Source organism: Neospora caninum, chromosome VIII (genome assembly GCF_000208865.1).
Source record: "Neospora caninum Liverpool complete genome, chromosome VIII".
Taxonomy (NCBI): Eukaryota; Apicomplexa; class Conoidasida; order Eucoccidiorida; family Sarcocystidae; genus Neospora; species Neospora caninum.
In genome coordinates this window covers 2,926,819-2,951,753 of record NC_018395.1, presented here as the reverse complement: position 1 = coordinate 2,951,753, position 24,935 = coordinate 2,926,819, and the positions used below count along the sequence as shown (strand labels likewise).

The following is a 24,935-nucleotide window of genomic DNA, read 5'->3' as shown; positions in this document are numbered from 1 at the left end:
AAGCCACCAGACCCTCCCTGTACGTTTCTGCCTGCCGCCAAAGCTGCGCTGTGTTCCTGTTCACTTCAGCCTCAACACGCCTTGCCTTCTCGCTCTCCTCCACATTCGCCATCTCTCTACACCTCGAGGTCTTTCTTTTCGTCCTTTCTGTCTTCGAGAGTTCGTTCCTCGGAATCGTCTTCCTCTTCTTCCACTTCTTCCTCCTGTACTTCTTCCGCTTCATCTGAGTTTGTTCCTTCACAGGAAAGTCGAGAAGTTGTTGCAAAGCGACTGCGGGAAATGTGGAAGACTCAAAGGCTCCACAGCGTTTCCGTCACATTGGAGACGCCAGAAACCACCAACCGTCCGTCCCCGCCTTTCTCCTCTTCCCTGGGGCTGACATCGATCACTCCCATTGACGACGCTTCACTTCCCTGCACTTCCTCCTCTTCTTCTTCGTCTTGGAATGCCGTGTTTGGAGATACAGAGAGACCGCGAGGCGCACGGAGAAAGGAGGCGTTCGCCGCTCGGGGAAGGGGAGACGGATACACTCCAGGAGACTGGGGAGAAGGCGACATCGAGGCGCAGAAACTGCAAGGAATGTGGCCGAGAGTGGCACACGAAAACGCGAGCGAACACGGGTTCTCTGCGCCGGGAAGCTCTGGTCGATCGCGTGGCACTATCGTCAAAGTCCATCACCACCGCATTTGCGGGTTCATCGGTGAGATGAAGGAGGAAACGCGCGTTGCGCCTCCCCTCTCTCTTCCTGTACGTTTGTGTCTCGTTGTTTCCCGCGTTCGCGAAAGAACCTGCCGGCACGAATTGAAAAAAACTGACCCTTCGTTCACTGTTAAGAGCAAAGAAACGCACCCGGCTTTAACGCACTACGCGAGCGAGCCGGGGTGGGCCGAAAAGAGAGGCGGATAAAAAAGAACAGACGCCTGCGTTGCGTCTTGCGCGCAGGTTCTCCCCTTGTGCGCACATGCGAGCAAGATATCGAGCGTTTTCGTGTTTTCTTGTGGGGCCTCTGTCGACCTTTACAGTCTTTGTGTGTTTTGTGTGCGGACCGCCACACTGTGAAAAAAAGATGCAGTCTGTCAGTTCTTCAAGAAGCGGAGCGTGATGGTCTCGCGTGCCCGTGGGAAATTCATTTGCGCTTTTTCTCTCGTTTGCCTTTTCTGATTCTTTCCTAGCTCCCGACGACGGCGGTCCACACATCTTTCTTCACCGCGACGACTGTGCGCCTTCTTCTTCTTCTCCCTCATCCTCTTCTTCTTCTTCTTCTCCCTCATCCTCTCCTTCTTCTTTGTTCTCGCCTGCTGGCCGCAGGAAGGCGAGACGGGCGTCCGCGGCGGCGGCGCAGGGCGCAACGTGGAACGCGAAGCGCGCGCTGCTAAAACCGGGGCAAGTTGTCACTTTTGAGACCGTCTGGGATTCTCTGCACAACGCGCCGAGAGCCATTCACGTTGCATTTGACGAAGACAGGGAGGGAGACGCTTGGAGAAGAACGTAGAGAACGATGCAAAGAGAAAGGACAGAGAAACGGATGGAACGACGTGTGCGAAAGGGGAAAGACAGGGAAGAGAAAGGGAAGAAGAAAGAGGACCGGAAGAATGCGAAACAAACAGACGTCAGCTCGGGAAAGTCAGAGTGACCGCGAGAAGTGGAGAGGGAGAGTGAAAAAGAGAGGACGAGCAGAGAGCCGTCGAAAGAGGATAGATCCAGCACGCGACAGCTGGAAAAGGTGTTCCCCAGAGTTGAACCTTGGTGGAGTTGAGAGAGCGTTGGTGGAGTTGAAAGCCAGAGAGAAAACGCGGCACTGAAGACAGCCACCGGTTGCCTCACGTTTGGCGCTCTGTGTTTCGTTGTCGCTCAACCCTTTTCCAAAACACCGCCGTTTGACAAACGCATCACGTGCCGCTCCACGGCCAGAGAAGCAGCGCCCAAGTTTAACAGTTTGCGTTCCTCTCTCTGACATCGCGCGGCGTTCGACCCCCCGCTGCATGGATGGCCTTCCGCATCTCTCGCACCTCTCACCTTGGCAGGGCGAAAGAGTATCAAAGGGTGTGATAAGCACGAGGAGAGATCTAGGTCCGATTGGAGTCTCCCAAATGTCTCTCGCGCTGCGGCCTGATACTAGAGAGGCGGTCCACGGGCCCTTTCAGATGCACGCACCCCCCGCAGGTGAACCCGCGGGTCCGGCGCGCCTTCTCCTGACTCTTTCCCCGGCGAAATCGTCTATCTTTTCAACATAGGTTCTTGCGTTTTGGGCTCGAAAAGACAAACTGCCTTTTCGTCTGACTCGGCGAGGAGACCCTCGCCTTCTCTCTTTGTCTTCACAGTTCTGAGGCGAGGGGAGGAAACCGGGATACTGGACGCATCCTCACGCCGCTGCATGCACTGTTTTCGTCTGCAGGAAACCGTTGCGAGGCGACCAGGCGCCGCCTCCGCCGGACGTCGGGTGGCGCAGCGAGAGACAGAGTCTGGAAAAAACTCGCGCTTGCTCTCCTGGCGACTGAACTTTTCTTCATGCATGCAAGGCACGAAACCGCGTGGTGAGCGCGTGTGGATTGTCGGGTGTTGAGTGGCTTTCCGCAAACGCCGGCGTGAGACTCGGACGTTGAAAGGCGCCATGCACCCGAAAACCAGAGGACGCGAGGTTGACGGTCTGTTTGGAGACGCCTCCGTGTCGAGGGTGATGCACGCTTCTCAGTCAAATGAAGACGGACGCGCAGTCTAAGTGTTGACACTTGCGCATCGCAACCTGTGCGTATGCGCCTCTGTCCAAGCTCATACTTGTAGATACAAAAGTATATCTATGGATATCTATATATCTCTATATATAGATATACATGTGAATATTTTTATTCATATCTTGATGAAGGTAGGTATTTACGGGTGTTTGCGTTGTTCGATTCAAAATGTTTGAGAAGACAAGACTGTGGAGCGCCAAGAGCACAAAGGATACATCTGGTTTGAAAAGAGAAACATTTTTTTCACGACACAAGGGAACCCTCACAAGCCATAAGTGATAGAAAACGACAGAGAGTGCGGCCTGAAACAGCCGCTTTTGGACGGCAAAGCAACACGGAAACGCGCGATGCACTTTCCACAGCTTCTGCCTGGTGTCCAGCAAACCGAGCGTTTTCACACGACCCCCACTTTTTGGCTGTCGCTTGTTAAGGGCCTACTGTCTCTCTCTCCTCGCCCGCGAAAATCGCAACGCCTTTCATTTCTCGGTGGATCTCTAGAAGGGCGTTTCGGGTCTCCTCGCGCGCTTCCTTCCAAGCTTCCTCCAGCAACTCTTCACTGCTAGCGACGGATGCTGTCTCCTTGTTTTCGTCTCCCTGTCTTTCTACCCTCTGTTCTCTCTCCAGCACTTCCCTGGCTTTTCGCCTCGACACTGCTACTATCTCCTCTAACCACTCCTCTTCCCTCTTGCTTCTCTCCACGTCATCCTCTCCGGCGTCCCTCACCCTCTCGTCTTCTTCTCTACCCCGATCCTCTTCGTCTTCTTCTGTACCCCGATCCTCTTCCTCTTCTTCTGTACCCCTATCCTCGTCTTCTTCAGCTGTACCTCTCTCGTCTTCGCGTCTCTGACCGTGCTGGCTTTCCTCTCTTCTTTCTGTTTCCTGATTTGCATGTGGATCTCGCCGAAAAGCCTGTTCTGTCCCGACGGAAGAAGATAAACTAGTCTCCGGCGTTGCTGGACTGTCTCCGGCGTGTCTCCCGCGCCCGTGCGGCGAAGAGAGGGGTGACACCGGTGGAGAGGGCGACTGCGTGCGCGCGGCGAGCCCGAGCCGGTCGCGTTGCCTTTGCTGCACGGCCGCGTGAGTAGCTTCGAAATTCAAAGCAGACTTCGGGACTTCCAGCAGAGACTGGCGTTCCTCTGGCGCCTCGCTGAGAACCTCCGATCTGTGCAGCCCCTCAAGACGTTCGAGCCGCGCCAGCAGCTTGCGGAGCTCCGCCTCGGTGTCGCCTGGCTCTTCGGCGTCGTCCGCGAGCTCCACGGCCACTTCCGACCGCGTGGAGACAGCTAGCCGATCCGTCGACGCCTCCAGGGCTCCCGGCGCCTCAGGCGAGAGAGACGAACTCGTTTCGTTCTGGCTCTCGGAGATCGGCGGCAGAGCCCCACGAGTGGGGAACGCGTGGAACGGATAGGCAGACGTGCGACTTGAGAGACTGCCTGCACTTTCTCTTCCTCGGTCGCTCGGCGGGTCGTTCACTTCCGCGTTTTCGCCCACCCCCCACGACGCACGGTCCGGCTCTGCGTCGCGCGGCGCCGGCACGTGTGCCCCGACAAATTCGCCTGCCTCTTCCTCTAGCAGAGGAGCGAGCTCGGAAAGAAGCAAAGTCGAGGAGAGAGTCGACGACTCCAGAGGGCAAGGAAGCGCGCCCAGTGCGCCCCCCTCTCGGTCTCCCTCCCACGGTGTCCTGGATGGCTGACGCGGTGCGTCTTCCCTCTCATGGCCTCTTTGCACCCTTTCCTCTTCTGTTGTACCGTCTGCCTCTTCTGTGTCTTCGTCCTCTCCTATTTCCTCTTCCCCTTGTATCTCATCTTCTGCCTCTTGTCTCTGGAGACTTGCATGCGCTGCACGTTCGACGATGCGCCGGAGTTTCTCGGTGAGTTCCGCGCCCTTCAATTCTGACGCAGGCGCGGGCGACCTGCTGACGGCCGGGCTCCCAGCGCCTGCATGCACTTTATCTCGGTTTTCGGCGAGAGACGGATGTGTTTCTCTGACTGTTCGGAACGCAGGCGGCTGTGCGCGGAAAAGCGACGAAACTGAAGACGGAGACGCGGGAGAAGAAGAAAACGATGACTGCCCTCTGTCCTCCTGGTCTACGAGAGAAGAGGGAGGAGACATCAAGGAGAAGAAGAAAGGATGATCTCTCTTCCTCTCGCCGGGCCTAGGCTCCTCTGGCTCAGACCCCTTCCCGAACTGACGGCCGGCGACCAAAGGACGCCCCTCTGCTCTTTCTTCTTCCCTTCCTTCTTCTTCTTCTTCTTGTTCTTCTGCTCTTTCGTCACCGCCACGCGCGTCGGCTTGCCTGGGTCGATTCGCGTCTCGAGCTCCCGCCTCTGTCTTTCTGACTCTGTTTGTTGGACTCGCGGAGAGCCGACCTTGCAGGGAAGTCAAAAGAGAAGAAAGAGAGGCCGGGAGGTCGAAGGCCGAAGCCGGCGCCTCTCGAATCGTCCGGGGAAAAGAGCGAACTCGCTCCTTCACGTTTCTCTCCACGGCGACCTCGACACCCGACCGCCCTTCGCTTCCCTCTTCTCCTTCATCTTCGGTCTGTTGTCTCCCCGTCTCTCTTTCGCGCTTTCGCGCTCCACGGAACGAGGCCTTCTCTGGCTCTTCGGGTTGCCTCTGCCCTCTGTTTGACCCGCTGTAGGCTGTCTCGTCTCGGGTTTCTCCCACCGTCTCTCCCGCCTCGGAACCCCCACTGCTGAGCCTGCTGGAAGGGCCGCTCCCTGAACCCGGAAGAGACGAAGATCTCCCCGAGGCTGCCGACCCCTCGCCTCGCCTTTCGTCCGAAGACGAACGTGACCGCAGGAGCCGCGCGTCTCGCCCACTCCGCAGAAGAAGCGCGCGAGCTGCCTCGGCGAGCGAGGAACGCGAGCGAGACAACCCGTCCAGGAGAGACACCGCGACCGCAGTCAGATCTCCCGGAGACGCCAGGCCTGGCAACGCCCGTGGCTGCGCAGAGACGCGCTGCTGCCGAGACGCCAGAGAAGACGAAGAGGAGTCAGAGAGAAGGTCCCGGAGACGCAGCTGCCTGGGCGGGGCGCGCAGAAGGCTCGCGGAGGACGGAGAAGAAGACCCGCCTGCGGCTCTCTCCATTGCATGGGGGCGTCGGCTCGTGGGCGATGGCGACGACGCGGACAAGGACGACGCCGACAAGGACGTCGAAACGCGAGAACGCACTCGCGGTGTCCCTGCATTCGGACCACCTTGATGCGAGGAAGAGGCGAGTGAGAATGACACGGCGACGCCACGGTTGCCACTTGGCGTGCTTCGGCCAGCTCCCAACGGAGCTTCGGGCCTTCGTTGGGGCGTTCCGCGTCCGCCTGGGTCTCTTCCGCCCTTTCCCCTGCGGCTTTCACCTTTGAAATCGCGGCCGGCTTCTCGTTCAACGTGCCTCGCGTTTCGCTCCCGGAAACGGCTTTCTCCTCGCCGTGTCTCGTAGACTGCCGAGCTCGCGCTTCTCCGGCGCAGCGTTCTCTCGACTTCCGACTCGGCATTCTCCGAGTCACTCCGCGACCGGCCTGCGTAGGACCGGACCAGCCGTCGAACGTCGCCATTCCCGTCGTTTCCCGACGCGCCGACGATTCTTCCCTGCCTGCGGGCGCCTGGATCGCCAAGCCGTTCGCGGCGAGGAGACAAAGAAGCCTGGGAAGGCCCGCGTCTCAGCGGTGGTCTGGGCGTCGCCCCTTCCTCGCTTTCTTCAGAGTGCCTGTGCTCGTCTGCTTCGGGCCCCGATTCCTCAGAGGCTCGGGCGAGGAGCTGCGACCCCGAGAGAGAGAGGGAAGAAGCCAGCAAGTCTCGGCTTTTCGTCGCGTGCGTGCGGCGCTCTGCATGCGAGCTCCGGCGAGAAGCAGTAGACGGAGACGAGAGCGGCGAGATCTCGTCTCGGGGTGGGGAGCGACTCCGACGGCGCCTCACAGGCCCCGAAGGCGAAGAAAGCGCGCGCACGCGCGGACCCGCCACCGCCAACGCTGCGGCGTTAGCGGCGGCTGCCTTGGTGCTGGAAGTTGAAAAAGACAAGAGAAAAGATGGAAAACAAATCCAGTCTCTGTCAACACACAGTTCGTGTCACCACAGCGAGCGGAACGCGCCTGTCCCCACCTTCCCCCATCGTGAGAGACAGATGTCGACACTCTCTCCTGTCCCTCGGAAGCCTTGGCCCCACTCGGGCCTTTCCCCCAATCCTACCATTCCGCCTTTTCCCAGAAATCGAGCTGCAAGTAACGACCGCGCGTGAGTGTGCGCTGTTCACATTATGTATCTATCTATGTATATGTGCATCTGTAAATGAATATGTGCATGTATAAATGAACATGTGTACATATATATATATATATATCTGTATATATACATATGTGCACATAAATAGATGTGCAGAGATGCGACTGTTTGCACACACGTAGGCGACTGCAGAGGAGAGTGAAGACACAGGTGGCTGCCTTTCTTCTCCCCCCTGTCCTTTGGCTTCTTGCTCGTGCGTGTCTCCCTTTTGCCTCCCACCGTCGACTCGGTTTCCCCACCTTCTGACGAAGTGGATTTCTCTCGCGCACATGAGCCAGGCTCGAAAGGTCTCCTTCTTCAGTCGCCGCTCCACGCGTTTCTCCACGAGGCCTTCCTTCTGCAGCCAGTGCTTCCACCGCTCCTCCGCGAGCTCCGCCCAGCCATGGAAGCACCCGAAAATAAGCCGAAAACCTCGGACAGCGCGGGCCTTCTCGGTGAGCGGCGCGAGGCGCTGGCGGCGTTCCTCGCGCGTCAGGTGCCATGTGCGCCAGCCGGACCAGGCGAGACCTAACGAGAGGACAGTGGAGACAGACGCGGTTGAAGAGCAGATGAAGAACAGAGGGAAAAGGGAGGCGACAAAAGGAGAGAAAGCACAAGCAAAGGAGAATCGATGGGTCGGCGGAGCGCCCACGAAAACGCAGCGACAACAAAAAAGAGAGTTACGACGGGCATCCAACTGCAAATCCGGTTCGAAAGAGATAACCTTCCCTCGAGCCGCCGTGCGCGATTCCCTCCCCAAGAAAACTCGAGAATGCGAGGAGAAACAACAACGGATTCATCGAACCTCTTCCGGTGAAATCACACTCATAGGCATGCATCCACACCCATCGATGGATATATCTATATCGATGTATCTCTGTATGTGTTCAAATGTCTCTACGTCGACGCAGACGTAACGCGTTGTCTTTGAGTATGAATCCTCTCGCGAGCGGCCACACGTGTTTTGCTTCAGTTCCGTGTCACTGTCTCGCGACTTGTCTCTCTTTTCGCAGAAAGCCGAGAGAGCCTCCCAACCCTTTTCGTTGGCTGCTCTGGCGCCGCGATAAAGTCTCCCACCTTCCTCAAAAGCCGTTCCAGGTCTGTGGAGAACTTACACACACGCTGAAAAGCCTGGCGGGCGAGGAGGGCCTCGAGGCGGGGCTTGAGGGCCAGAAGGTCCATCAGCACTTTCCTCCAGCCTCGCCACGCCGTTCGCAGGGTGTTTCGTTCCGTTTTGTCGACGAGAAACTCGCCCGTGTGACGCAGCGTCGTCCGCCGCGTGTACAGACGTCGCAGCGCGTTGAACGCCATTGACAAGGCGGAGCGACGCGAGACTTCCTCCGCCGCCGCGCCGCGCCGACGCAGCTCGCCCCGCGCCACAGCCCACAAGTGCCAGCCACGGGCACAGACGCGGGCCTGCGAGGCGAAAAAGGAGACAGAGGCTGGGCCACAGCACGATTGGCGAAGAAGGCGCAAGCGGACGAGAGGAGCGAGGAAGCGAATAGGGTTGCCGAGTGCAGAGACAGGGCGCAGCGCCTCCCGGTAGACATCCAGGAAACGCGTCGAGCGACTTGGAAGGCGAGCGGAGAGACAGACAGAGGGGTGGAGAGGAAATATTGGCAAACAGAGGAGGAACACACATTGCAGAGCAGGGAGGCCCCAGAGAGAGACAGGCGGCGTCGGAGTGAAGCTCACACTGTGCCACATTCGTTTCGAGGATCTACGCGGCTTTTGCTTCCTCACTCCGTTGTGATCGTGTCTCTTTGCTTCCTCTCCGTGAGCCGTAGCCCCGTCTGGCCACTGGCTGTCACTGTGTCTTTCTCTGTTCCTCCTTTGCTTCTCTGACAGCTTTTGCTTCCCTTCCGGTTTTTCGCCTCTCTCGTTGTTCGACTTGGCGCGTTCATCGGCTGCCGGCTCCGCCTCACCGTCTCTTGTCTTTGCTCCGTGATGAACACCTCCGCCCTGTAGGTACACCATGCCATCCACTCTCTCTGGAGCCGGTGCTCGTGGAGCAGAAGAAGGCCCTTTTCCAGGGCCCAGACTTTCTTGGTAGTCTCGGCGAGGCCGAGCAGTTCCCGCCCGCGCACCTCTTCGCGCTGCAAGTGTCTCCATTCGCCCCACACCTGGCGCTGGCGGCGGAACTCGACGTGGCGACGCAGGGCCTCTTCAGCAGCCTGCAGGTGGAGTCGGTACTGTAGGGCTCCACGCCAGTGAAGGAGACACGGTCGGAGGCGGCGCCTTGGGCCCTCCGTCTCCTGGAGACGGGCCCAGGCGCCCAACGCGGCCGCAAGCAACCGGGCTTGACGCCGGCGGGAGACGCGGTGCGCCGCAAAGGTCCGGAGCGACGACAAAGCGAAGACGAGGGAGTCACGTGCAGCGCTGAGAAGCTCACGCCACAAAAACGAGAGGAAATCGCAAATTAGAATCCGCCACGAAACGAGACTGATAACATGTACCTAGCTTCAGGCCTGGTCGTGCGTGACCATGCCTATGTCTTCTGATGTCTCCCTTTCGCTTCAGCATTCCTTTTCTAGACCGCTTGAAGCTTTGTCCCTCTCCGGCGTTCGCATTCTGCCACGTCTCTTGCCTCAGCCTTCTCTGCCACTCGCGCGGCAGCTCTCGTTTTGTTTTCAGTTTGGGCTTCTGCGAACACCACGGGAAGAGCGTCTCTGGTGCCTTCCACCACCTTTCTCTCCCGGCAACTCCCCGATCCCAGTCCTTCCCTCTCGTTCCTCTCTTTCTCTCTGTTGTCCTCTGTGCGTCCTCGGGTGTTCGTTTCTCGAACCGTTTCCCCCAGCCTGGCTTCTGTCTTTTCCGGCCTTGGGCGTGCTTCCTGTGTCGCTTACCCGATTTTCGCCTCGAGGGCTTCCTTTAGCCAGGGTGTTTCCTCCCCGAGGGCCCGCATTTCCTCGAAGGCGTCGCTCTCTTCTTTCAAGGATGCGAGGCCGCGCCGCATCTGCTTCTCGTCTATTTGCGCCTGCACGGCGAGGAGTAGCTGTGCCCCGCGACTGCGCCTGTAGGCCTGCCGCCAGAGAAGGAAGGACGTTTTGCAGAGAAGCGCGGCAGAGTGGCGAGTCGCGCGGTACAGGAAAATCCACTGCTGCACGTGCTGGCGAAGAAGACGCGACGCACGAGCAGCGTGAAAGTCGTCCAACCGCTGCCGCTCCGAGACCCGTGATTCCGCGTACGCGTAGAGAGCCTGAGAAAGCAAGAGGCCGAGAAAAAGGCAAACCGGACACGGCAGGCACAGAACGATATACAGGAAACAGAGACAATGAAGACCTAAGACAACCGGAACAAGGCAGAGAAAGATAAAGAAGAGAGACATGCAGGGATGCGCGCAGGGGGCGCCTGACCACGCCGAGACGAGGAGAAGGATCAGGAAGAGCGGCCGTGAGGAGAATAACGAATGCTTGTTTCGATTCCAGAGACTCGCACAGGGTTACGTGCAGATGTGCCAATCTGTCCAGAGAGCGAGGAGGAAAAACCGGAAGCGTACGGCGGACCTGGCAGTTCCCCGCTTTCACCGAGAGAGTTGGGGAGGCTCGCTTCACTTCTTCGACCGTCGCCAGCCTCCGACCAGACGACAGACACCCCGTGGCAGCGAGAGAAGACAAGAAGCGCACCGCATTGCCATGGATATCTTTCACGAAAACGTTTTTATTTCCTGGTCTCCTCACCTGGAGGGCTTTACGGCAGATGCGGCGATTTGCTTTGGCTTGCGAGACTTCGATGACGCCGCGCTCCCATTGGAGGCGCTGAAGGATCCAGCGGTACCTGCCGAAGGTTTGGCGAAGCGTGTGCAAATTATATCTGAAGTTAAAATGAAAGAGAAAAACAAGGGAGAACAGTCATGCCAGCGAGATTAGATAAACCAGTCGCTCGATGCGCTGGAGCCTGAGATGTGTGCCTGTCTCTCTACAGCCTCTCAATCTCCAACAAAGCATGTGAGTAGACCGCGATCAAGAGGGTAAAGTGAGCCGAACCTTCTTCTGGCCCTGGCAGCTCGTGGTTCTCTCCTTTAAGCGTTTCCGCTTTGGTTCCCCGACTCTCACCTCTCAATGGCGTGCGCCATCCGCTGCTGCTTCAAGAGGCGCCGCTGTACATACACTTGCCACGCCACAGTCGCGCGCTGGAGAAGATGGCGGCGGCGCTGGTGCTCAAAAGCCTCAAAGGCCCGACGGCGCTCCACGGCCTGTAGACGAAGACGATGCACTCGAACAGGGACGCATGCGAGAGAACGAGAGAGGGGAACGAACGGCGAAGGAAAGGAGGGACAGACACACACACACACACCAAAAACACACACACACCACGCCAAGACACAGACATACATGCACGTATGTGCACATATATGCAGATATATATTTATACTCTTATCCATATATATATATATATATATATATATATATGTATAGGGCACTAAACAGGAAGCGACGAGTTAGGGTTTTAGATTTCCGCACCCAGCATCCCTGGTATCTGCCCAGAAGCGCTTTTCCGTTTGCTCTCACTTGTCGAAGGGCGGCAAAACAGGAACGGGCACATCGCGTGGCCTGCCGTCTCAGGAGCGTCCTGAGCCTGAACCGTCGCCTCCAGATTTGCCACGTTTCCTCGACTCGCCATCGGGCCCAATATGCGTAGCGGCTCTCCGGCACGCGACTGTCTCCGCCCGCGTCTCGGCTTCTTCCGAGAGACCCCGCGTCTGGCTGGAAAGGCGCCCGCCGCTGAGCCACGAACTGGTGGAGCCGGCGGTCTCTGTCGGCCTGTCGCTCCACGGCAGCCGCTCGCCAACGCGAGAAGACGCGGTGAAGAGGCAGCAGGAACGCAGCTGCCTCCGCCGTCCGCTGCAGAAGCAACAGCCGCCGCCGTCTCTGCTGGACCAGGAGCCAGGCCGAAAAATGCTGCTGAAGACGAGACACCTGCAACACACGCAGCAGAAAGGACACAACACAGATCAAGGTTTGTATATAAACGTATAAAGGCACTGAGAGTTGAAGCCGATGAAGACGGGTCCCGCTGAAACGAAAACCGTGGGCTTTGCGTAGATAAACTCTTAGAGACGGAAAGAGCCATGCGCACATCCTTATGCACATATATATATATATATATATATATATATATATATATAAGCACAGGTAGACGAAAGCGTATTTTGCAGTCGCGCAGTATCCTTAAAGGAAGCGTGGTCATCGGATGCGTTACCTTGTTTAGCGTCTGGATGTAGACGAGGAGCTCGGCGAGGCGTTTGCGCCTTTGCGTGTGTTGCTTCCAGCTGTCGAGACAGTGGCCCGCGAGGCGGAGGCTGCAGGCCCGCATCAGGCTCCAAATGCGAAGCTGTGAAAACCCGAGGAAAAGGCCGGGACGCGAGAAGATCATCTGTATTTTGTTGATCGCTTGGCTCCTCAGCGTTTCCCTTTTCCACGTGGCAAACACGCGGGAGAGCGTCGCCTCCTTCCGGTGTACATACAGCTGAGCTCCCGCCCGGTTGACTGCCGCCAAGTGCGTCCAGAGGGTGAACAGTTCCTTCTTTCTGTCGAGGTCTCGGCGCTGTCGCCACGCCTCCACTTGTTCGCGTTCCTGCCTTCTCTTCGCCGCGATTTCCCGCCAGGCCTCGAGCCGCGCTTTCGCTTTGATTCGAAGTGCGGCATCCGCAAACGCCTTTGCGCGCATCGCCACGCTCGCCTCGACAGTCGCGCATACGTGCCAGGCACGCAGCACCCTGCGTTGGACTCCGCAGGCGACGCGCCGCGTCGTCTGTCGGGTCTGCTCTTCGAGCTGCGCGTTCGCGCCTCGCCAGAGGTTCCAACAGACCCGCAGCAGCCGTGCGCGGCTCCTGGCTCCAAAGGCCGCAACCAAGCCGGCCTCGCGGAGGCAGCGAGCCTTGCGGCTCCGCGCCCGCAGGCTCCAAGCCCGCAGCGCGGCCTGGAGGAGACGCACGAACTTCCAGGCAGAGGCAAGGAGGTCGACGGGGATCTCTTCGCGCCAGTTCTTGCTCGGAGAAGCAGGCGCGCGCCTTTCCTCCGAGTGTCCAGACAGCCCCCCGACGCTCCCCTCACTCTGCGCGCTCTCCACGGTCTCCTGCGAACTGTCCAAACCGTCAGAGACAGCCCCGGGCACCGGCGGAGTCGACGGCAGAAAGAGCGACGCGACGCGATGCGACTTTCGCTCCAACGGCCGGTTGACCTGAGCAAGAAGCAGCGCCTGCAGGTCGTTCTGCGGACGCACACAACTGACGCTGACAGCGTACGCGTCCTCTTCCATTTCAGCTTCGTGCTCGGCCAACCCCGGTCCCCTTCTTGCCGCCGTGGAGAAACAGCGCAGCAGCCTCTCGAGGCTCTCGCTGCTCTTTTTGTCGGCCAGGAGCAAGTCCTCGCCGGCGTCTGTCTCTTCTCGCCCCTTCGTCTCGCTGCGGTGTCTCCGGCCGCGCACCGCCTCCTGTCTGCCGTCCGAATGGAACGGGGACGCACTGTGGGTTCGGAAATGCGAACTCGCGGTGAACAGCGACGCGCTGTCGTCCTGCTCTGCTTCCCGGGTCCTGGCGCCCGACGGCACCGCTCGACCGTACCCTGAGAGGGGAACTGACAGATTCGTGCGAGTCGTGTGTGGGGTGCACGTGGACGGCGTGAGGCCGCCCCAGCTGGACGCGGGCCTTGACCCAGACGGAAGGGCCCAACCAGGAAAGGCCCTGTCTCCGCCGCTTCCATCCAGTGTCTCTTCACCCCACACCGCCGACCCGCTGCATCTGCCGCGTGCCGCTGCTTCATCCAGAAAGAGCGGGAAACGCTGATGAGGCCTCTCGCCCTCGCGTGTCTGTCTCCGCGCTCGCGCCGCCGGAAGACGCGCGAAGACAGGCTCTCCGCTGCGAGCGGCCGCCTGCCTCGCGAGGGTGTCGGCAATCCCCGGCTGGAGAAGAAGCAGATGCAGCATGTGGGGCTGCGCAGACCACACAATGAGGCGAGGCACTAGAGGGAGTGCCGCCAGCACGTTGGGCGATTCGCGCCTTTTCTCCCGATCTGCTGTCGCGCTCTCCTCGTCACCGTCGGGAGTATGGGCGTCGCCAGTGCGCCGCGGACACGGAGACGCCGCGGAGACGACTTGCGGCGCAGGGAGCGCGGAGCCCCACAGGAGACGGAGAGAGGCTTCTTCCTCGGCCGCGAGCGGAGACAGAGGGAGCAGGAGCGAGCGCGTGGAGGGCGAGGGTGGAGTTGAAGAGACGGAGAAGTCCGGGGAAGGAGACAGGAGACCGAGAAAGAAAAGGAAGCGCGCGCGGACCAGACGCTGCCGCGACACCGTCGCGAAGAGCGCCGAGAAAACGCGGCGGAGACACTGCGACCGCCGGCACCCAGAAAACAGTTCTGCCCACACCATCGCATGAAGAGACAGGGAAGAAGGAAATGCAGGCTCGAAAAACTGTGTGTTTCTTGTCTTTTGGATACCTCGCTTTGGCGAAACAACTTGCACTGCACACTGCCGTGTTGCAGCGTAGGGACCGACGGGGTTTCCTCTGCGAACCTCCCGAGGCAAGTCGAAAAAGTATCAGAAGCTTGCTGTTGTTCGTTTCTACGAGGCAAACAGGAAACGGCTCTCTCTGAACGCTGACAGCGCCGCGCGCCAAGCGACCCCCCAGCGTCGGGGTTTGGTTTCTCTGGCGTGCCTCTCCAAGAGTCTCACCTAAACTTTCTCTCAGGTCTTCCTTTTTCTTCACGAGCTTTCGCCAGCCGCGCAGAACCTTCGACTCGAGGGCTTCTCTGCGCTTCTTCAGCAGCACGAAGATTCTTTGCCTCAGCTCTAGCTTCGCCGCCAGCGCCTTCAGCCAGGAGAGAAAACATTTCCTCTTGCAGGCCAGGGCCGCATGCGTCTCGGCCTTCACCGCGTCGTGGCGTCTTCGCGCTGCGACCTCGGCCTCGCGCCGCAAGGCGAGAAAGCGTGATCGCCAGGAGAGAAACACCAAGCGGCGCGTCTGCTGCCGAAGGATGGAGAAGTGAGACAGACTCGCGAGCTGAGGCGAAAATACAGAGACAAGCAGCCGAGGCCACGCGGAAGCGGAACGGCGTGAAGCAAGAAAGCGAGGACGGGTGCACAAAGGCTCGCCAACCAGAACGCAGCAAAGAAGGCAATCGTTCACCATGGAGCGACGGGACACACCGCTAACCCGAGCAGCTGCGTGCATGTGATAAAGCCTGAGGGAGGGCAGTTGAGTCGACGCATGCGGCGCAAAATGGTTCTCGAAAGGTTGCATGCGTCCACAGCCCGCCACAGTTCACTCAGGCACGATTCTGAGTTTCAGGCGAGCGCGGGCACATCTCGACGCAGGCGGGGAGAGGCGCCTCCTCGCTGCCACAGCCGCGCGCGCCGCCTGGCGCGTTTCTTCTTCTTCGTCTGCGTTTCGAAACGGAAGGTTGGAAAATGTGCATCTCCAGTTACACGGTGAAATACCAGCGATTTGCATTACAGGAAATTCGTACGTGTATATAAAGATATAATTATAAGCAGCAGGAGAGGCCGAAACGGAGTCGGATGTCGGGAGATGCCTAGACAGATCACACCATTTCATATATATTTATATCGGGGGAGAGAGTTAACTACAGGCACAACTCAAGACGTGGAAACCTAGGCACAGAGAGACGACGGCGTTTGTGGAATTGAGCGGATAGAGTGTCAGTCGCCACGGCAGGACTGTGGGGAAAACTCTGCAGGTGACGCGGGAATGCCATGATTGCTCCCCTCGTTCGCTGAACGCGTTTTCTCTGGCCAGAAGTCGGAGTCTCGACCTCGCGTAAAAGAAGGCATCCGCGCCTCCTAGGTCCGCTCACCTCCATTTCCTTCACGCGCTCACGATGCTCTTGAAGCGCCTCGAAAGATACCCTCAGGAGACAGTTTCTTCTCCAGCTGGCGAGGCGCGATGTGGCCCGCGAAAGGCACGCGAGCTGGCGAGCCCAAAGGCGCCAGGCGGCGAACCCGCGGCGAAGCGACAGGCTGTCGGCGACGCTTCCGACACGCGAAAACGCACACCTCACTTCCACCCTTTTCACCGTCAATGCATGCCTGGAAAAAAATGGCAGAGCGGAAAGGAAGTCCAGAACACACACACGAAAATGCACGGATGCCGAGTTCTACGGGAAACCTTCGACCGATGCCCTAGCCATACCGATCTACAGAACCCTACACTCGTTCGTTGAGAAGCCTGTAAATATGCATATGCATATATATGCATATATACATATATACATATATGTCGGTACGTCTGTGTGTATTTCTGTATGCTTGCGGGTATACACAGAGGGTGGGAGTGGAGGTTCACGCAGAATTCCAGGTAGAATGACAAGGAACGGTACAAATAGACATACCCATGAAACTTTGCATATGTATACATATATATATATATATATATATATATATATATATATATATATATGCGCATGCACACAGGTTTCAACAGCTACAAATGTTTGGAGGTGAGGACGCGCGTGGAGAGAAGAGCACCAGCTGCTTCTTCGATTTTCTGCCTTTCCTTCGTACCGCTCTCCTGATCTCACGGAGAGTCATGATTCGATGCTGTGCCTTGTGCTCCCCTCTGCTATTTCCTCTTTCCCCTAGGCATCCTCAAACACTGCCCGCGTGGCTCCTCACCAGGCAGCAAGGGTTTCCTTTCCTCGTCGTTTCTCGCCTTCTCGCTTTGCACTGCCTTCCCGGTTGAGCACGTCTCTGACTCTGTCCGCCACTTCCTTCTTCTCGGCGCGTCTGCGCCTCCAGATCTTCCAGGCTCCGACTGCTCGGCGCAAGAGAGACTGCCGTCGTTCCTGCGCCGCGAGTTCTTCCTTGCGGAGGTCATCCGTCACGTCTCTCCAGTCCACGAGGACGCGCGCCACGAGACACTTTTCTTGAATCTCTGCGACTCTCAGCAGCAGACGCTTTTTCGTTTGCTTCTGCTGAACCCCGCTCCGCCACGCCTCCCAGGCCTCACCCAGGCGCGCCCGCTGGAGATGCGCCAGAAAGGTGTCTCCTTTCCGGCGCCGCGCCGCGACCGCGGTCGCGGTTTCTCGCCAGGCGAGGAGACACCCTTGCACGGTGCGGAGGCGGAAGGCGCGGCAGAGGGAGTCGGCGCGGGCCTCCTTCTGCCGCTCTTTGTTTTTCTCAGCGAGGCGAGTCAGCCACGCCTGCTGGCAGCGCCGCAGGAGAAAAAGCCGCGAGCGAGATTTCTGAAGGAGGCCGAGCCGAGAGAGAGTCGCCAGGCGCTGCCACCGATGCAGCAGCCGCGAGAGGCGCGAGCAAAGCAACTGCCCGCGAAGATGGAGCTGCACCTGGAAGGGAGAAACCAGAAAACGGAACACCGTTAAAGAGCGACACATGAATGAGAGTGAGGTAGGGAGAGGCACAACAGACAAGAATGCAGGGAAACGCACTTGAGAAATCGCCAGGGGGAAAGGGAAGGAGTCACTGAAGCAAGACGGAAAGGAGAACGAGGATCTGCTCTGTCGCATGCTCAGTGCGATGCACAGCCATTGCGGTGAAACAAAAAGCCGAATGAGAGAGAAACGGAAGCACGGAAGACCAAGCTTCCATGGACGTGAAACAACTGGGGAAAGCCGCCACTGGCCATCAGGTGAACAAGAAAAAAACTGTATCAAGACAGGACCAAGATGCGCAAGCAAGCGCCAGATCGATTCCGCGCCATTCTGTTTAGCTTCTCGACACCTGCCCTGGAATCCCTTGCATTTCCATCTCTTCTGCCTCTCCCGCTTCGCGTTCCCCCCTCGTCACTCTTTCTCTGTCTGACCCCTTTCCGCGTCCTCTCCGTCCTTGGTATCTTGTCATTTCCACTTACAGTTGCATGTTCTGTGGCGGCTGCCTGCCACCGTTTGACGAAGTTGTGCAGGGTTTTTCTCTCTATATTTTTCTTCATTTCCTCTTCCCTGCATGCGAGCGTCTGGGCCCGAACCCACGTGGCCCAGGCCGACCTAACCAGCACAGCGTTGACGGTTCGCTGGAGGCGATCCGCGGCGTCTTCCCTCCTTGTTTGCTGCATGTTCATGGCGCGCCAAGCGCGGAGGCCCTGGCGAAGCCGCGCCCGGTCGATCGCGGCTGCGAGGCGACGCGCGGCGTCTCTGCGCTTCTGCATGCACTCGGACAGCTGCCGCCATGCGCGAAAGAGTCGCTGCAGTCTCCGACGGCTGCCCTTCTCCCTCTGGAGCGCACACAGTTCCTGAAACGCGCCTCGGCGAGCCCCCCAGCGCCACCAGACAGCGAGGGAAAGACCCAGCCGCTCCTGTTTGAGGGCTGCGGCGGCTGCTCGAAGCGTGCGGGAGGAGGTTCGCTGGCGCTTCAGGCCTCGCAAACCCTTTGCGAGGAGCGTCTTCTCGCGGAGAAGTCCCGCTGCCTCCTCCATCGCTCGCCGGCGCCGCCTTAAGTGCCACGCCTCCTTCCAACTCTTCAGCGCGGCCTGCTGAAGAACCGCCGCGTGCCGCGCCTTGACGGCGGCGATGCGCTGTGTCTCGCGCTGCCGCGCGGAGTGGAAACGCCCCCAACTCCGGAAAGCGAGAGCCTTGAGGTGGAAGAGACGCAAGTCCTGGAGATTCCGACACTGCGTGCGGAAGAGCACGTACCGTCTCCATCGCATGCGCCAAGCCTGCCAGGCCTCTTTCAGAATCCGCTTTTCGCTTAGCACCGCGACCGCGCCGCGCTTGGCGTCGTCGTTCTTGGTGCGCTGGACCACCTGTCGCCACGCCCGAAAGGCCCTCGCCACGCGCGCGACTCGCACCCCTTCGCGGAAGTGTCTCTGGCGCAGAACGAAAGATCGCCACTGGAGGAAGGCGTGGCGTTGATAGTGCTGAGAAAAGCATAGAGAGGTGTGCAGACGCAGAGACATTCGCACGGGCGGAACGGACAGGAGCCAAGCGGTGGCTGCAGGATGGCGTGCACGAGACCGTCGAGCGGGGAATGACCGCCGCAGCCTTTGAGAAAGGGAGAGAGCGACACGGCGGTGAGACAGTACCTAACAGTTGGGCATCCAGGCAAGGAAGATGCAGACAGGAGAAGGGGATGCACGGAGAGAACTACGAGCAAGAGCATCCATCTATTCCTGCACACTCTATACATTTATAGGTATAAATATATGCCCGCATATAGAGTGCGGCAGGCCGTCTCTTGACACGCAATGTATGTGGAGAGTGCGACGCACGTAAATGTATAAACAGATATGAAGAAACTGTTCTAGAAGACGTATTCGCGTGGAAAGCTGCGCATGCAGTGCGATACAGAGAGCCTCTGGGTAAGTCGCTACTGTCTCTGGCACAAGAGCTGCGCACCTGCCTCAGACACTGGGCCATGAGAGGCCCCGCCGCGGTCAGTTTCGGCAGGTGCAGGTCAACACCGTGTAGCGGAATGAGTGTGAGGAGTGCGGCGTCCTTCAACTCAACTTCGGTTTTGCCTCCTGCCTCCGCATCCTCGCCCTCTCTTTTTCTTCTCCCTTCCCCGTCTCGCGTGCACGCGCGCCTCTTCCGCGCGGCAGCGGCGTCGAGCAGAGCCTCGCCGACGCTCCGGGCGTGGCCCGCGTCTCCCCCTCCTGCTTCGGGCCGCAACGCACTCACGGCCTTGAGGAGACACACGACTTGTGGCGCGGAAAACTGCGAGTGGGAGGCGGCGAAGGGTGGCCGGCGGAGAATTGTGGCCTTCTGCCAGCCCCGAAACACGCGGGCGAGCAGGCGCTCGCGAACTGTCTCCTCGGCGGCTGCAGCCGCGGCTCCGCGCCGCTCCTGGCGGTCGTGAGTCTCCGCCTGGAGGGCCTCTAAGGCCCGCCGGAGACGCGACCGCTCCAGCGTCGCGCAGAGCCTCTCGGCCTCGAGGGAGCGCGCCGCAGCACGCTCTCGCCAGTGCGTCCAGACTGCCTGCATGCGCCGGGCCCCGAAGGCCCCCTGCGCCAAGAGCCGCCGCTCCTCGAGGGCCTTCTTCTTCGCCTGCCGCACAAGGTGCGACTTTCTCCACGCGGCGAAGACGCGCGACAGTTGGCCCTTCCGTTCGACGTCTCGGCGCAGCGCGACCGCCTCCTCGCGCCACGACTGGAAGACGGCCCGCAACGCACCGGTGCACTGTCCGGTTTGAGCTGCTTCTTCTTCTTTCTGAATCCCGACGCCGGTGCGCCAGGCGTGGAAACCGCGTCGGCAGAGCACCCCGGCACGTTGGTGATCCGCAGCAGCGTTCTTTCCGCTTTCTCGCTGGTCCCGAGCTTCGACCGACTTTGCGCGCCAGAGTGAGAGTGAGCGCCGCAACTCCCAGAGACGCTGACGGGATCTGAAGACCCAAAACAGCGATCTGAGACGCACCGCGCGATCCGTGGAATTTTTCCATTCCCGGAACACCGCAAGGAGGCGCCGATGTTCTTGCTCCTTTCTCTTCCCAGCAAAGACCTCCACACGAGCGACTAAACAAGAGGCTGAGGAGGAGGCTGCAGAGGCGACGACACCTGAAGAAGCCGAACGAGCGACAGACGTGCCGGCAGTGGCCTCGTAGACGCTCCCTCTAGGATGCGCCAAAGGCCCCCGAGAAGACGAGGCGGGGGCCGAGGCCAGGGAAGAGATGGCGACAGAATGCGAATTACGAAACGAAGTCTGCAGGGCGCTGCCCGCGACTCCCAACGCGGCTCCGCCCTCGTCGGAGTCCGGCGCGAAAGGCGGTCTGAAGACTCGCGCCCGATTGTCCTCTGGAAAAAGAAACAAGTCACGGCCGGCCTCTCCCACAGTCGCGTCCACGACGTGCTGCAGGAGGAGCCTGTACACCTGGAGGCCGCGCTCTGACTGCAGGCCGCAGCCCAGATCGTCGAGGAGGCGAATCAGCTGATTCCTGACGAGAAGAAAAGGAACGCCTCCGCGACGGACCGCCTCTTGCCTGCAGTCTTCCCCCGCCGCGCCTTGCTCTGCAGGCCGAGGGCTGGCCACGCTTCCTCGCGCTGATCCCGCCGCGCCGATGTCTCCCAGACCCTCTCCACGGCCTGTGCGCGGGGCCGACCAGGTGTCTCCTGCGCCGCGGGCGCGTTGGGCTCCAAGGAAGTCCTGGCGTGCCGCGTGCGCGGCGGCCGCGAGGAGTTCCGCGTCAGTCCAGTCGGCCGCCATCGGCTTCACCGGCGGTGCACGCAGCGAGCGAGAACGGAAAAAAATCGGAATATCGCCGGCGCGTTGAGAGACGCTTTCCCCTAGGCCCCGGTCGCGAGAGACAGACGCTGAGATGGCTTCGGAGGAAGGAGAGCGAGACGTGACGGAGCGACGAGAGGCCGAAGGAACTGAAGACGAGAGAGAGACGCCAGAGGAGACGTGCGTTCCGCCTGGCGACAAGGGGAGGTTTTGATTCGCGCGAGAGGGTGAAAGAGAAAGAGAAGTGGGGAGTCCCTGCGACGGAAAGGCCGAGGCGGCAGCCAGCCCCGAGAGAGACAGCGGCGACACCCGCACGTTTTGAGGAGACGGCGAGATCGACAGAGAAGGGACGTGTCTTGGCTCTAGACGCGAGGGCAGAAACAATGGGTTGGAGACGTCGTGCACGCACACGCTCTTCCCCTGGATTTGGAAACTAACGCATCGCTGGTCGCACTCAGGTCGCGCCTTGTGCGGGCGATTATGTCCTTCAAGAAAAGCGGCGCGTTCTCCGGTCTTGTCCTCGCCATGTCGCTCTGTATCGCTCAGAGCTCCACACGCTGGAGAGACGATCCTTTCGGGAGAAGCGCGAGGAGACGCTGGAGAGGCCGAAGGGGCGAAGAAGATGCAGCACTTGCCTCTCCGCGTTTCGCCATGATCTGTGTCCCTGCGAGTCTCACCTCCGAGAATCGGGCTCCTCACGGACCCGGCAGAAAACGCGCAGGGATGGCTGTGGACTCTCGGCGCAGCTGGACTGAAGGCCTCCTCTCCGAGTCCGTCTCTGCCCATCCTGGAGGCGCGTGCCTAGCCAGGCTCTGTCTCCCGCTCCGCTTTGTGGGGTGGGACGACGGAGGCGAAGAATGTGTCGGCGCAGGAACCGGCGCACCCTCTGAAAAAGTTGCCTCCGCCGGGGTGCCAGGCTGCACCCGTCTCTAGCTGTGGGGTCTGGTCTCGCGAGGGCCACACCGGCGCCCGCACGTCCCGCTAGTTGGGCGCGAGAAGGTGTCTCTGTCACGCGTGAGGAGCGGACAGAGAGGGGCGAGTCCCAGGAAGCAAGTGGACAGGGGACAGTAGGCGGAGAGGCGCTGGCTCCCGCGGCGCCATGAGAGGGGGAGAGCAGAGCCACCGAGGAGGCGGAGAGCGCGAGGCAGTTGGATCTTTTCTTCTTCTCATTGGACGCCTCCGACGAAACGAAGCGCCTCTCTCTGTGGTCGAGTTTCCCACCAGGAGACACGGGGCGGAGCGATCAGGTTCCGAGTTCCGCCCCCGGGAAGGCGAGGTCTGCTCACTCAAGAGTCTCCTCCCCCTGTTAAATGCTGAAATCCCACATTCGCCGATGTCCCTCAGCGGCCTCCCACAGGCGAGCAACGGGATGTCGCCCCTCCGGCTTCCTCTCCTCTTTCTTCGCTACTGTCTTCTATTGGTTAGATTCGACAGACAATTTCAAGGATGTACCTGCTGGACTTTTTGGCGCGAACCTCCCACAGCCCTGGCGAGAGACGAACAGGAGACGACGACTACGGTCTGTCAGTCTTGCCAACACAAAAGAGACAAGCGCGAGAGGGCGAAGGTGGGAGAGAAAGACGCCCAGGCGTCCCGAAGCTGAGCATCGGAGACGGCGACTGACACAGCGATCCCAGCTTTTCCCTCGTTCCCTTCTCTCGCTTTCCTGCGGCGCGGAAGCGGAAGCTGGAGCAGAAAAAGGGAGAAGACGAGCAAGAGAAGTGGAGACAGTGAGAGTCCACTGAGGGCCTGGTTTGTGTCTCTCTTGATCGGCTGCGGTCGCTTTTCCGCTTCCTTTCAATGTGCGCCATCAAAAACCGGTCTTGTCTCCCCGTCGAAAGGGCGCTTCTCTCACGAGCCTCTCTCTCAGGCGTAGTTGGTAGCAGCGTGCCTCCAGAGAGAAGATAGACACTGCCTCAGGAGGGGACTTGAATGTCGGGCTCTCCGTTCGCTGTGGTCTAACTCCTGGTGAGACGGATGGCAACATAGAGAGAATCGGAGAGGCAGGGAGACAGTAAAGCGCCACTGGAGTTGGGACGAGAAGACACCTTGTGCCGTTTGTTCTGCTCGCGTTGCAAAAGCGGAAGCGGGGGCATCTCTGGTCTTTGGACAAAAGTGGAGGGCAGTTTCCGGCGAAGATTTTGGACTGGCAACAAGGCAAAACAGGAGGAGAGTGCGAGCGTCAGAGACACTCGAGAAGCTCGTGGGCCTTGGAGAAGCGAGAGAGAAGCGGAAAGAAAAAATCCGAGACTACGCGCAGGGGGGTAGGCTGGGCGACGCGGCTGCAGTCGCGACCGGTGCATGGGGCAGAGTTCCTGGGAAAACGACTTTCGAACCCCCACTAGAGATTGGCACAAAAGAGTTGCCATAACCTCCATACAAAGCCGGCATTGGGAATCAAGTCGAGAGACGTTCTGTGAGGTTTCTGGGGAAAAGGGCTACATTTTTCAGTTTACGGGAAAAAAGGGGGAAACTGAAGGAAGAGAAATCGAAACAAGCAATTCGCAAGACCCGACGCGGACTTTTCGATACCTGCAAGGGAGCGAGAGATGTGCGCGGTACGGAGCTAAGGCGACTTTAACAAGACCGACGAGTGCATCTGGTACGCGGAGAACCAGGAGGCGCGCAGATGTGCGAAGTACAACGAAAGGTGAAAGTCCAGCGAGGACAGAGAAGACAGGAAAACGGCCAAGAGAGCCGCGCGAGACACCGAAAGCGCAGCGCGCGAGTGAGAGAGAGCTGGACGGGGGGTCGTTCGCGTTGGGCAGGAAAATCGCACGCACACAGAAGGCGAAACAGAGCGAGCCCGCTGTCCGAATCCGCCGCAGCCTTCAAAAACGATTCCCTTTCCTTCGCTTGAAGCTTCGCAGCCGACAAAAACGAATGGATTCCGGTGTATGTACAGCGCACGATCCCACCAACGCTCCCTGCGAGAAGGCCCCCCTCTGTGTGTCTCGCTTGTTTTGCGCTTTTCTGTCGGCTGTTTCTCGCTGCCCGCCACCTCGGCCTTCCATAGCTCACCTTGTGCGCGGCGCGCATGCATGGCACACTCGATCGACCGCCGCTCCCTTTTTTTTGCCACGACTGTTCCTCGGCTCCTCGCGATTTTCTGGCTTGGCCCGCATCGGCGATCGCTTCGAGCGCGTTTCTCTCCGATGAAATCGACTGAACGTGCCGAGAAATCCCACTTTCTCTTCTTTCCTGTCCTCGAAAAACAAAGCCCGGACGCTCTCCGTCCCTCCGCTCTCTCGCAGCAAGGCACGAAAAACATCCTCCAGCCGAGCACCGGGCGCTCGAAAGGCAGCTGTCTACTCTGCTGGCTTTCCCTCTTGTCTTCCGATCTCCTTGAGCGCCCTTCTCTTCTTTGCTGCTCCGTGTAACCCCTGTCTTTCCCCGCGTTTGCTTTTCGCGCCGCTCTTTCTTAGCCGCGCCGTCTGTCTTGGGCCACCTGCGTGCGAGGCGTCCAGGTACGGTGTGCATCTTGGCACTGCTTCGTCCTCTGAGACTCTCCCGCCTGCCTCGAGGCGTCCCAAGAGAAAGACACAAGCTGCAGCCGCCGCGAGAAAAGAGGCCTCGCAGTTTCCGACTCGGTCAAAAGAGGGCAAGGCTCCTTTGAAAATGCTCCGTTTTCGCGAGCATCTCCCCTCGTTCCTTGCGCGCCCAGAGTGCCGCCCAATACAAGGCAGCAGACCGGGGAGGTTTCTCTCTCGCGCAACGAACAGAACAGTTGTCTCTGCTCTCTTCTTCACAAACGAGTTCGGTTCCGTCACAGATCTCTCTTCCTCCCCCGACCTCCGTCTGGCGACCGCTGTCAGCGGTTCCTCAGCAC

At 59.4% G+C, this 24,935-nt stretch overlaps 1 protein-coding gene across 1 annotated transcript; it reads right to left on the bottom strand.

Annotated features, from left to right (window-relative positions):
* Positions 1–3,158: 3,158 nt before the first annotated feature.
* On the bottom strand, positions 3,159–21,892 carry NCLIV_033740 (conserved hypothetical protein; the record flags this gene model as incomplete). The annotated part of the gene is made up of 15 exons (XM_003883570.1): positions 3,159–6,723; positions 7,244–7,511; positions 8,099–8,399; positions 8,909–9,362; positions 9,830–10,182; positions 10,664–10,796; positions 11,039–11,178; positions 11,495–11,902; positions 12,186–14,338; positions 14,655–14,982; positions 15,797–16,028; positions 16,614–17,284; positions 17,809–18,810; positions 19,289–21,255; positions 21,784–21,892. 15 exons carry the CDS (start codon positions 21,890–21,892, stop codon positions 3,159–3,161), a joined length of 12,084 nt encoding a protein of 4,027 aa, XP_003883619.1.
* Between the last annotated feature and the right edge of the window lie 3,043 nt (positions 21,893–24,935).